General features: G+C 47.0%; 1 protein-coding gene across 2 annotated transcripts; it reads right to left on the bottom strand.

Annotated features, from left to right (window-relative positions):
- Window positions 1-227: 227 nt before the first annotated feature.
- P2RX4 (purinergic receptor P2X 4) lies at window positions 228-7,671 on the bottom strand. Of its 2 annotated transcripts, XM_069030455.1 has the most exons (12): window positions 7,356-7,563; window positions 6,614-6,761; window positions 5,092-5,163; window positions 4,926-4,998; window positions 4,350-4,446; window positions 4,088-4,168; window positions 3,860-4,001; window positions 3,408-3,544; window positions 1,951-2,044; window positions 1,801-1,866; window positions 1,615-1,710; window positions 228-909 (listed from the first exon to the last, which is right to left on the bottom strand). In XM_069030455.1, exons 1-12 carry the CDS (start codon window positions 7,484-7,486, stop codon window positions 877-879), a joined length of 1,170 nt encoding a protein of 389 aa, XP_068886556.1. In that variant the 5' UTR covers window positions 7,487-7,563; the 3' UTR covers window positions 228-876. The 2 variants fall into 2 exon arrangements, with proteins under 2 accessions (XP_068886556.1, XP_068886557.1); XM_069030456.1 differs by lacking the exon at window positions 228-909 and having other exon boundaries at window positions 916-1,710; window positions 7,356-7,671.
- Between the last annotated feature and the right edge of the window lie 4,926 nt (window positions 7,672-12,597).

Genomic DNA, 12,597 nt, shown 5'->3' with positions numbered 1-12,597 from the left:
ACCGTAAGACCTTGGCCTCTGACTTACAAGTCTTCTCCCTTGGAGAGGGTTTAAGGCAACAGACATGGACAAGGTGTCAGAGAACCAAGGCAGAGCAGCCATAGTTGCAGCAGCACTTCTCCGGAAAGAATCAAGAGGCAAAGCCCACAGAGCCCTGGCTTTGATAGCCCACCACTAACACTTGGTGTGTGGGCAGAAACGAACAGTCAAAACCCAGCTTGCAGAACTTCAAGAAGGAAGGCTGTATTTTATTCAAGTAAATTTTAAAGTAATTGCATAAAAACTAGACAAAACAGAAAAAAAGTTCTGTAACCAGTAAGCCATTCATCACAGCACAATGGAGCCAGACACTGCTTTATCTTGGTCTGTGGCCACTGGAATTTGGAGACCCAATTAAATAGTAGGTACAGGCTTAGCTAAGCTTCACAATCCTTCAGGGAAAGAAAAATAACAACAGCAAGGAGCTGCTGTCCCAAGGTTAGGCACCTCCTGGCAGTGGCCATGTTCACTCTAAGGAAGAATCTGTGCCTGTTGTCCTGTGCCCTCTGTTACCAGTGAGCTCAGGGATAGAGGACTGGAAAAATGATGATGCCAGAGCTGTCCCTGTCCAAGGCTTGGCCAGTGCAGAGGTCTGGCATAAAGCACAATTTTCCCTCTGTGCTTAGTGCAATTAACCTGGAAAGACAGCAGACAAGGAGCAGATCCAGTTCCCCTCCCTGGGGCTGGCCCCCAAGTAGTAAAGAGTAGTGAAGATGGTCCTTTTCTCAGTTTTGTTCCCCTCTTCCTTCCAGCAAAGAGGGGGTGGTCTCATGGCATGGTCAAGAAACGTTCCCAGCAGCGGTTTAGAGCAGCAGTTGGTCCTGCAGCATCAGGAGCTCAGGAGTTTGTTCCATAGGTCTCACCAACTCCCTGCAAGGATCAGAGCTCACAGTCCTCTGCCACAAACTCTTCTTTCTCCCGCTTCCAATCACATAAAATCCTTTGCACAGGCAAGCTACTTCCTCTTACTCAGACTTTACTTTTCCAGTGGCACAAGGTATTTTGATTGAGAAATCTGCCCTCTGCAGCCACACTTCCCACCAAGCACAGGGCTGTAGGGCTGAGCTCTGCTCTCAGCACTAGTCAAGCAACCAATTTTGAATCCTACTGACCAAACAGATCATTTGGACCCTGGAGGGAGCTGTAACTGTGGCTGTCAGCACACTGGTCTCAGAAAATACCAACCCATTGAATGGGTTTTTTCACAGCTGCAGGAACCCCAAAAGCCAAGGAGGAAGGATTTGATGGGAACAGCTGTTCCCTACAGCTCTTAGAAGGCAAATGCCAATGACTGCAACCCAAAAAGGAGGTTCAGTAGGTGCACAACAAGTTCTTGAACATATATTTTCCTCTCCAAGGGTGGTTGCCCAGGAAACATGACAATATTTGTTTCTAGTACTCTTCCCTGCAATAGCTTTGAGGTAAAAATTAGCTTCTCTGACGAAGACAAAGTTTCCTTAGAACTGTGGTTCAAAATCCCTATTTGATGTGGACTTTCTACATCCTGTTTCAGAATTGCTGTGGAGTCAGAGGAGGAAGCAATTTTGCCTTTACTCTGCCTTTGTTGATGCTTACCAGTTCATGATCTTCCACATATTTGTATTTCTTCTCCCGATAGTAGTATCTCTTCTTCATGCAATACAGAACAACAATGTCACACAGCACAGTTGCCTAGTGGAGATTGAAAGAGTTTAAGACAGTGATCCTCAGAACTGAGGCACTAATCCAGAGTTGAGTCCAAGTGCAGACAGTGTCACTTACCACACCAAACAGTGCTAAGCCAGAGCCGATGTTAATCATGGTAGGAATTACATCAAATTTTCCTGCCTAGAAGACAGTTACAAGGCTGAGTATGCTTTTCAGCATCTCTGAAAGCCCTCACTACAAGACCTCCAGCAGCTGTCACCCTACCTTTCCAAACACTATGATATCAAAGCGGATGCCATAAGCTTTGACAAGTGTCCGTGATTCAGTGCCATCGCTATTCTTGTAGTATTTTGCAAACCTGCAGAAAAGATAGGTCAGAGCTTAGCTGGAAATTCTGAGGTTGCTTATGTGATCATGCAACATCCAGGTGTGTTCCCCATCCCAAGAGGATGGGCTGAACATTGGTACTTCCAGACACAAGCCCCAGGTGATGGAGATTTCATGCAGGCAAGCTCATATAGGAAAAAAGCCCAAACCATGTGAATTCAAGACAACAGTGAGCACCATAAAATCAGGAAACTTGCAAAGCATAGGAAGGAGAGAAAACAGCTTTAGCAGGGGAGCAGAAGGACAAAGAGGAAGAAATTCAGCTACGTGAGAGGTGGGCAGGCGGCTGCAGGGGACCAGGCAGCCGCGAGAGGGCAGGGCCGTGAGCACCCGCGCGGCTCGGCCGGGCACACAAAGGCGGCTCCGTGTCCCGCACTGGGTCACCCGCAGGCAATCAACAGGGAAAAGGAACGAGAACAAATAAGTGAAATCAGACTTACTCCACCACGTGGTTGACTAAGCCAGGAGGAAGCAGAGAAGAGGGTGGAAGAGAAGAGGAAGGATTGGTAAGGGGCTGTACAATGGTCTGGAATAAGCAAGAGCACTTCAGATCAAGCTGTGATATCCTCTAGACGATCCTGACACCCCAATACCTGAAAGCCTGGCACCTCCCAAACACACATTAGTGCTCTGCACAACTCCACAGCAAATTCATCCAAGTTCCACCAAAAGATCCCCTGTGCTAAGCAGGATTTTGTGATTCTAAAAACGAAACAGCCCTGAGCCGTGTTTCCTCGCGAGCAGGAATCCTTGGCAAGGTGGCAAATCCATATTATTACAGTCTGAGTTTGGATGCAACCATCTGCTGGCTCTGTGCTGGTGTTTTACTGGAAGTGCTGGACTCAGCTGTACTGGCCAGAATGTGTATGTGGTGGTGTATGCCAGGACACTCCTGGTGCAGATATGGTCTTAAACTGACAGAACCACTTTTACAGGTTAGTTTTTCCCCCAAGCAGAGTGCAGGAGATGCTTCAGTCTCCCAACCCCACCTCAGTCCCCTCAAATTCTGCCCTATCAGCACACCTTGAAACAGTCAGTTGTCCCATTGAAACAGTCAGTTGTCCCATTGCCACCCCATTGCTCAAACAGCCACCCAAAAGCTGATGGAAACATGACTCAGGTACTGACGCAATCAGTGGAGCTTCACTGACCTCCCCACCCTGCTGTGGTTTGTGCACAGTGAGGATCCCACCTGCTCTGTCTTACAGCATCAGAAAAGCTCTCCAGGTTTTCTTTTGGTGCTCTCCAAGCACCATCGAAAGCCCGAAACTACCACAACTGCCAGTGGCAAATGGAGCTGCAGGGACATCAGGTGCCCTCCACAGCCACATTACCTGAAGTTGTAGCCAGGTGAGACAGTGTGGGCAGAATCCTTGTTGTCGAGGCGCCGGAAGGAATATTTTGGCACACAGTGGGAAGCAGCTCTGTCCAGGTTGCAGTCCCAGTTGATCTGCAGTGCCATGACTCCACCCTGCCAAGTGGAGGAGAGGTGATGGGCCAGCCCAGCACTAGGCTCTCTGCTGACCAGGACCCTGATTTACTGGCTCTAATCCCAGGCTCAGTCCAACACTCTTTTCTGCTGCTACAGAACCTTGCACATAACCCCACCCAAACAAAGCAAGGCCAATGATTTATGTAGAATTGACTCCAGTCCCTCTGGCCAGAGCACTCTCCATCCTGCAGCTGATCTGTGTTCTGTGGCTTATGCCACGAAGCAGAGGGGGCAAACACCTACCACTCCTCCTCTAAAAACAGCTGAAGCCCCAGAGAAGGGTCTGCTAAATACCTCCACAGCCATTTCCTGGAAGTCCTGCCCTGCAGCTTCAACTATTTTCCCTAAACGGAAGATAGGGCAGAAGGGATCTGTCTGGGCATCGTAGATGCAGTTCTTGAGGTAGGTGGAGTTGATAGTGGGGAGGATGTTTCGCCTACAGGAGAACAGAAAGAGAAGAGTTGTTGCATCCCCTTTACTGCCCACGAGACCACACAGTGTGATAACCCTCTCACTATTTACTTGCTGAAGTTGAACTTGCGGTACCAAATGTTGTTCTTCACCAGAAGGGTGAAGTTCTCAGCTTCTCGCAGGAACGCTGGCCTATAAAACAATAGGGAAAGTAAGTAAATACAACATGTTTTCACAAACAGGACTCTGCAGAGTCCTTGGTGCTCACCTCTTCAGCTCTTCCCAACAGCATCTCACTGGGAGAAGCATCAGCTGTGTACCACCAGCCCGCTCTCAGGAGGGGCACCGTGGAGTAGGAAGACAGAGCACTCACTTGGGTATGTGACTGTCATCCTCCAGGGGACACCATGCAAAGACTTCACAGGTGTTAATGCTGCCGTTGTATGGAATACACTTCCCAGTCTGGATGCCTGGAAAGATATGTGCATGGAGGTACTACTGAGCAAAACCAGGCAATATTTGACCTGTGACATCTCCTCATTCCATATGGTGAAAGTAATTTTCCCAGAGGTGTAGTGCCACTACCAAAACCCACATTATCTTCTATTGCAAGTTTAATTTCAGAGAAAGAAGAATCAGGTTCTTTTCCTGAGTCAAATCCTCATCCATGAGAAATACTGCTTCAGGGACTAAAGGCCATGAAAAAGCCTCACGCTGTTTTCTAACTCACCAAAGTCCACGTCTACCCAGCATCCACCCAAAACAGAATAAGTCCATCTGGTCCAAGTCCACCAGAAGAAAAATCTGAGCTTCCCTTTCAGTTCTCTTACATGTGAGAGAATGAGAACAAGGAGACTGAAGTGAAATGCTGCTTCCTTCACAGCAGGGAAGGCACAGCACAGAGGTACCAGAACCCAGACTGAAAGGAGTCTTTGCAGCAGGTTCTTACCACTGCTGTGGGTGCTGACATATCCTGGAACACAGTTGTTCTTCACCGTGCACTCTGTTTGATCGTCTGGGAGCTGGAGAGGAACAATATTACATAAAACTCTGCAAGCTGTCTCCCCCGCACTCCCACCCACACAAGGCAGGATTAAAGCAGATCCTGCACCTACCTCTGGGCAGTGGCCTTGGCTCTGGTTCAGTGTGAGTATCACATTGGTCATGACAAACACGGTGTTCTCACCCTGAGCATGCAAAACAAGAAGGAAACTTAAGAGTGACAGTCTGCAAAGAGCATCCAAGGCACTGCACCAAACATCTTTGTTGACAGAGTCCAGGTGGCCCAGCAGAGGGGACTTGCTCTGGACAGTGCTGGTGCAGCACTAAAGGAGCAGATTCCTATGGGTATCGCCTGGTGCTGCTGTGTTTAGCCAGAGGAAGGACTGTGGGACTGGCAACTCTTTCTGTCCTCCCACTCAGCCCAAAGTTCCTCATTCACATTATGAAAACAGATCACACAGCTCCTCAGGGGAGTCGTAAGGCAGGCGCAGAAATAGAGCTCCAGCTGCAAGTCCGAGCACAACTCCCACTCCTTCTTTTTGCAATGTATCAGTTAGGAATTTGCCCGGTCCAGTTTCTTCGGGGAGCACTATTTTCATTACTTTACTTTTACTACTTTCAGATCTGTATGATTCCAGATCTGTCATTTGCTTCTGCTCCACTGATAAGCAAATGGGACCACTCAGCCAAAATCTGGCTAAATCTGTCTTTTTTTCTGCACTGCATGTCATGCAGACAGAGGGACCCATGACCAGCAGCTTGGCTGTGCCTGCCCAGCCTGAAGGCCACCACATACGGCCCACACAGCACAGATTCCCACAGATACAGTCAATCAGTAACTACAGCAATCCTTCCTGTTCAGTTCTGGATCAGGTGACTTGCAGGCTATTCCTGTGGCTTCTGCCAACAACTTAACTTGGGGCTGTTTTCTTTAGAAAGCAATAAGATGACATGTTGTTATTGTTGCAGCTTCTTCCTGATGCCTGCCAAGTTCTTCCTCCTCTGCCAGGACTGGCTGGGGCTGTTGCAAGTCTTTGTGGGCACTATGGACAGTGGGATCAGTGCACCCTCAGAGAAGCAAAGGCTCCAAGGACACCTTAGAGCCCATTCGAGTACCCAAAGGGGGGTTATAAAAAGGAGAGAGGGGGACTTTTTAAACAGGCAGATAGTGATAGGATAAGAGGGACCAGTTTTAAACTAAAAGAGGAGAGATTTAGATTAGGTATTAGTAATTCTTCACTTCGAGTGTGGAGAGGCCCTGGCACAGGTTGCCCAGACAAGCTGTGGCTGCCTCATCCCTAGAAGGGTTCAAGTCCAGGTTGGACAGGCCTTGGAGTAACTGGGATCGTGGAAGGTGTCCCTGCCCACAGCAGGAGGGTGGAACAAGATTATCTTGGTTGCTTCCAAACCCAAACCATTCTATGATTCTACACAAGCACACACACAGACACACTTTTCTTGAAACAAGCTTCCCCACAACAGGTGCTCAGCATGATTTGCAACAAAGCAAGCTTCTTCATTCTCTCGTATCATGGCCACACTGGAGCCAAAGCTGCTCCAGCCCTCAGTGGACTTTAGCGAAGCAGTAGCTATTTTTTAGGTAACCTCCTCTCTGCATGTGAAAGTGATTGGTACCTGGGGAGGGATGACATAGTCAGCTACATCCCAGATCCTGGCTCCCAAGATGGATGTGTTTGTCAGTGTTACTCCTTTCACCTTTGTGGTTACAGAACTGACCACGGAGTCTGTTTCCTGGTAGCCCTTTTCCCACAGAAAAACCCACCTGAAAGAGACGGATTGCAAGAAACAACAGATAAACACCATAAACAAGCTCTGGTGGTTGAAATTTCTCCTTCCATATGTCACCTGAAAGGGCCAGCCTAGAGAGTTTCACAGCGTTTCCTTACAAAAGGGTCGCCAGACTGGCAATCTCCTGTCTGATTTCTGGGAGGATATTTTTTATTTTCAGACTGGTTTGCAGGGTCTAATTTCCTTTTACGGCCAGCCCTACTGGGTGAACGACAATCACCTCCTGAGATGGTCCCGCTCCTGAGGGGCTCTTGGGCCATTCTCTTAAAAGCTGGACTTGATCCTTGCCGGGTCCTTTCCAACTCAGAATATTCTGTGATTCTGTCCTGTCTGCAGCCCCACAATCCCAGCGAAGGCTGCCCAGTTAAGCAGTGCCACCACGTCCGTGTCACCGTTCGGTGAGCTCCGGGCTCCCCTCAGCCCGCGCCGGCCCAGCCCGGCCTGACGGAATCGGTCCCGCGGCCCCTGAGGGCCCCTGAAGGAGGGGCGGCTCCCGCCCTCAGCCCCGCCGCCGGCTTCCCCTCAGGGCGGCCGCTCCGGGACACCCGCGGCTCCGCCGCCAGCTCACCCGATCACATAGGCGAGGATGCCGAGCTGCACCCCGCGGTTGACGAGCCCCACTTTGCGGCTCCGGATCAGCACGATGCGCGGGGTGTCGTACTCGAAGAGGAAGCTGTGGAAAGCCCCGCACAACGCCATGGCGGCAGCCGGGGAGGGAGGGCGGCCGGGCCGGAGCCGTCCCGGGCCGGGCCGCAGCTGCCGCAGCCCCACAGCGCCCCGAGCCGCCCGCCGCGCGCTCCCGCAGCCCCGGGGCGCGGAGCGGGTGCTCTGCCCGAGGCCAACGGAGGCAGCGGCTCCGCCGGCCACGGACTTTCCACGGCGTTTTTCACAGAATCACAGAACCCATTCGGTTGGAAAACACCTCTGAGATCGAGGCCAACCTGTGACCAAATACCACGTTGTCAACTAGACCAGGGCACTGAGTGCCACGCCTCCAGGCTCGGTGACTCCAACGCCTCCCTGGGCAGCCCGTTGAAATATCTAATCACCCTTTCCGGGAAGAAATTCTTCCTAATTATTCCTAACGTCCAACCTAAACCTACCCTGGCACAGCTCAAGTCAGTTCTAGGAGCAGGCACTCTCACCTTCCCATCCACAATGACCAAATTGTTTATTTATCCTCTTTCAGAATTAATCTTTGCTACAGAATCAGGGATCTGCCACCTAGTTCATGTACCCTCCACCTCCTGAGATACCCAACACAATCCTTATTGCAGAAACATCATCATAACCCTCATAAGAGCAGGTAAATAATCAGGAAGACATTAACTGAATTGACAAAGTGGCAGTGGGAATTTCAGACAGTACAAAACTATTAAGACCCTTTAGTTCAGCTATATATTAGTAAAATGCTTTAATTTTTGCAAAAACAGTCAAAACAGAAAGGACCCAAAAAAGTGGGGAAAGGATAGGAATATGGGTGAATATTCAGTGTAATTTTCAAAAGGAGAATTGGTTCATATGATAGAACAGAAATGCATTAATGCCTATGGTAATATTTTCCCACTCTAGATATATAAGATGCAGCAATATGAATATTAACACAATTAATGCATTTTTCAGTTGGTGATATAAATACAATCGGCATAATCTGCCAGCAATAAAATGTATATAGGAAATGGAAATGGCAAACTGCTGGGTTAGCTCAGAAAGGACAAAGCTGCGTTGAAAGGAGTGCAGAACATACCTGTTACAATCCTTCTCACCTTGTTTCTACAAAAATAGAACGTGTCTAAATATAACAAAAATGGAGAACAGAAAATGTGTTGGAGCACAGATTAATTTACCCTGAATTTGCTGCTCCTTGGCTGTACTCTGGCCTTACACATCATAGCACAAAGCTACTCACACAAGTTCAGGGGGACGTGTAGGAGGCAAGGCCTGCTTGAAGCTAGGAGCAAACAGGAGGCCAAAGTCCCACATTACAGTTCCAATGAGTATGAATGAAATGCCCGAAAATATTACACAAATACGGTAAAAGTACTTTTCATTGTAATTCCTTGGTTCAAGCTAAAAAGAACAATACAAAAAGAACCAGCTGGGCTTTTCAGAAAATGCTTGGTGTCACTGGAATTGTCTAAAATGAGTGTGCTTGATCTGGTTTGACCATGAGGCCTCCAATGGTGAGTTATGAAACTTGTTCAGTGGCCTCTTTCTAGAGCCTCTTGATCCAGGGCTGCAGAAAGCTGACAAGGCTGGGGCAGAAAAATGCTCAGCACCACATTTTTTAGGGGATACATCTTTTGGGCTTCCTTCCTTCAGGGCCATGCTTTGAGGTGAGTCCTGGCTTTCTTCAAGGTGCAATCAGACAGCAGCAGGTGCTGAAACCAGTTCAGGTTATGACGCACAGCCCTTTTTTCCTTCAGCAAGAGCTGCTCATGGTGCTTCTGAGCTGGCTGGTGTTTGCCACTTTTGGCAGTCTGGGGAACAGGCTCTTTGTCTAAGGGTTAGCCCAAGCTCATATTCTTCATTATGATGGTTCTCATTGGACTCACCAGTACACATTGGCTCAGATTCTTCATTTTCATGGTTCTCTTTGGACTCACTAGTACACATCAGCTCAGATTCTTCATTTTCATGGTTCTCATTGGACTAACTGGTGCAGCAGCTTGCCAGCAGCACAAAATTTCACAGGGTGGCTCTGCAACAATTCCCAGCATAAATCAAAGAAAACAGCATTTGCTGCTTCATCCAACCACAGAGAGAATTTTCATCAGGGATCCTCACCATTGGGTTCTGCACTTGACACAGCACAATAGGGATAATGATGATGGATCAGCAGATCTGGAGGAGGACTGTTTTTCTGTGTTGCCATCGCCCACCCCAGCGGAACCAAATCGACACCTCATGAGTTGTTTCAACACCGACGCACTCCCGCGGGCACGTGCCCACCAGAGAAAAGCAGCAATTTTTAGTTGACTCAAGAAAAGACATCCTCTGGTCACAGAGTGCCCATGTTCTGACAGCTTTAAAATCACGTTATTCTAGACCAGCTCTGAACTCCTGAGCACATGTCAACATTCTGGATATCAGCATTTTCCATTCTCTGATCAGCAGAGAGTGGCAAGAGTCATGGGAGCCTTAACCAACTTCCAGTGTCTATCAAAAACTTGACTTCCCTGATGCACAACTCACATCACCTTATGGATCAATAAGCAGTCACAGAGCATGGAACAAAGAGATCCTGTAAGTGTGACAATGTGAAGCTGGCAGTGCAGACAAAAATCATTAAACTGAAAGATCTACTACACCATGGTACTAATATCCAAGCTCTGATAACAACACCCATATGCCTTCTGTCTCAGACATGCTGTCCGGACTCAAAGGGCTGTATTGTTCTTGACTGGTTTACTTGAGTGATCTCTAAGTCCTGTTCTCCTTCATTTAAATAAATAATTTGAAGAGGAATTTGCTTAGCTGAAGGGTCGGTTCTGGGAGTGGCAGACATGCACAGATCCCTCTGTCATTGCTATTCAAAATTTATTCTACGGCTGGTTGCCTGTTCAAGTACCAAAAGAGGAAACTGTTTAAGAGAATACGTCTGGTGTAAAACCCAGCAGCTCAGCCTTCTGCTTGCTACCATCTCCAGGTATTCAGAAGATAGAGACATCTAAAGAAAAACTCATTTTCCTCCTTTCTCTTTGGGTTCAGTCCCTGTTGCTCTGCTTTGCCGTCTTGATGCCTACAAACCGGTCCAGAGCAAGCTTTTAATTGATTCCATTCTCTCCTGCACATCCTACTGCAAGCTAAGTTTGGGAGACTCTGAGTGGTTTAATGAGAGCTCCTGAGATCATGCAAGTACTTGCTTCCCATTCACCATTATATGATTTGTATTCTCTGAAGGCCGTGAGTCACTCCATACATCACACTGTGATATGTTCTTCTATCTCCTTGCTTGCACAGACATGAAATGCCCTTTTTTCTGTGTTGAATGGTTCCAGGGATATGTTTTATGGGCCAGCTTTTAGCCTGCAGGTCAGTCAGGTTTTATTTGAGAGTTTGCCTAACTCTTTCCAGGTTCAGAGGTTTTTTCTAGCCCTCAGGGTAGAGATTAATTCCCATCTGCTCTTGGTGGTATAGAAGCCTTCTCTGTGGCAGCTTTGTGCTCAGAGCTGACCTGTTCAGAGTTGTCTTATCTCTGTCTAGAACCTGTGTTACATCTGCTCAGTTTGTAAACATATGAATTTTTTGGTTTGTAGCTTCCAGATTTATATGTCCCTTACTGGGATCTGGGAATTCAGATGAATTCTTTACTCTTTGTATATTACCGCCAGCAAAATTTTACCTGTGTAAACGAAATACTTTCACCTTATAATTTGAATCACACATCTGTTTGTGCTATAGTGATTTTATCCTAATATAAACCAGTATAGCTGACTAAGCAATTCTGTTGACCAGTGCCTGGGAGAAATAGTTATGCTGGAAGGCTGTGTTCCCAAGCTTTCCTTATTTCCCTTGTTTCCTGAAGGACTAATAAGACAAAAAAATTATAGAAACTTATTATTTTTCACTCAGGCAGATACAGTCCTGAATGCACAGCCTTTTTGAGTAAATAATGCCAATTTACACACTTTTTTCAGAGCACTACTACTTACTCTACAGAAAGCATTGAGGAATGTTTGCACTTACATGGTGTAATTAAATTTCGGGAAGTGAATGTTGTGCTTATTGGCAGAGTGAAATCTTCAGAACTCCTCAGAACTGCAGGCCAAAAAAGAAACATCAAATCAACTAACTTATTTTGCTTAAATACATCAGTTAATGTTATGCCACTATATTATTACCTGGAAAGCTGTCAGTGGGAGGAATATGTTGCTAAGAATAACAGGGAGTTAGGTGGCTCAGGAGAGCGAGAAAGATATGGGTGGTTTTCTTAGTTTTGGGTATCAATTGTTCTCTCTTTATTGTACTTGTTTGTGTGGGCCAAGCATAACTTGAGTCTCTAATTACAGCTGAAATATGAACTCAGGAGGCTTCTGATAAAAATCTTGCTATAGAATAGTAGTAAGAATTTACACCATTTGACAGCTGCTGATTTCTGCCCCATGAATTGGTGGTTTCACTGCTGGTCCCCACAGACAGGTGGTCATTTACACCAGAGCTGCACAGCTACTAAAAGGGTAAGAATGAGCCATAAGCTTGATCAGGAGTATTTGAACTTCCATCAAGACAGCCATTCCAAGGGGGAAACCCAGTCCTCCAAGCAGTCATCCTTGTAAAGGACAGTGCTGCTAAGCAGGAAATATTTTTCCTATCATTGTATTTTGAGCAATGCTTCTGCACCAGAGATCTGTGATGACAAGCAGCACATTAGCTGCTGGATGATGTGCAGCTTCCATGAGGGACTTCTCCTGTCTTCTAAACCAAGTTAACGAATGAGACTTAATTGCAAACCAAATCAACCTTTGTGGGTGCTACCTGGGCATGAAAGTCACTGATTAGTTTCACTGTATAATAGGAAAGATATTAATTATGTGTGTTAATTTTTAAAGAACTAAAAATGAATGAACCTATAATGGGAAACTGCTGATCATTATCTACTGGGGAGCATCTGGAACCTGATCCAAAGCTCTTCTGAAAAACGTGTTATAAACACCAGCCCTTCACCCAGATAATCCAACAACAGTGCCCTCCCTCAGGCAGAAATGAACAATGAAAAATAAGAGAACCTTCTTGCCAACATACAGTGGCTTTGTTCAGCTCCTGCCATAACTACCAGGAAGGAAAAGGAGGCCTCCTGTGTAGCTCAT

The sequence above is a fragment of the Aphelocoma coerulescens genome, chromosome 15, assembly GCF_041296385.1.
Source record: "Aphelocoma coerulescens isolate FSJ_1873_10779 chromosome 15, UR_Acoe_1.0, whole genome shotgun sequence".
NCBI classification, from domain to species: Eukaryota; Metazoa; Chordata; class Aves; order Passeriformes; family Corvidae; genus Aphelocoma; species Aphelocoma coerulescens.
This window is presented reverse-complemented; position numbering and strand designations above follow the sequence as displayed.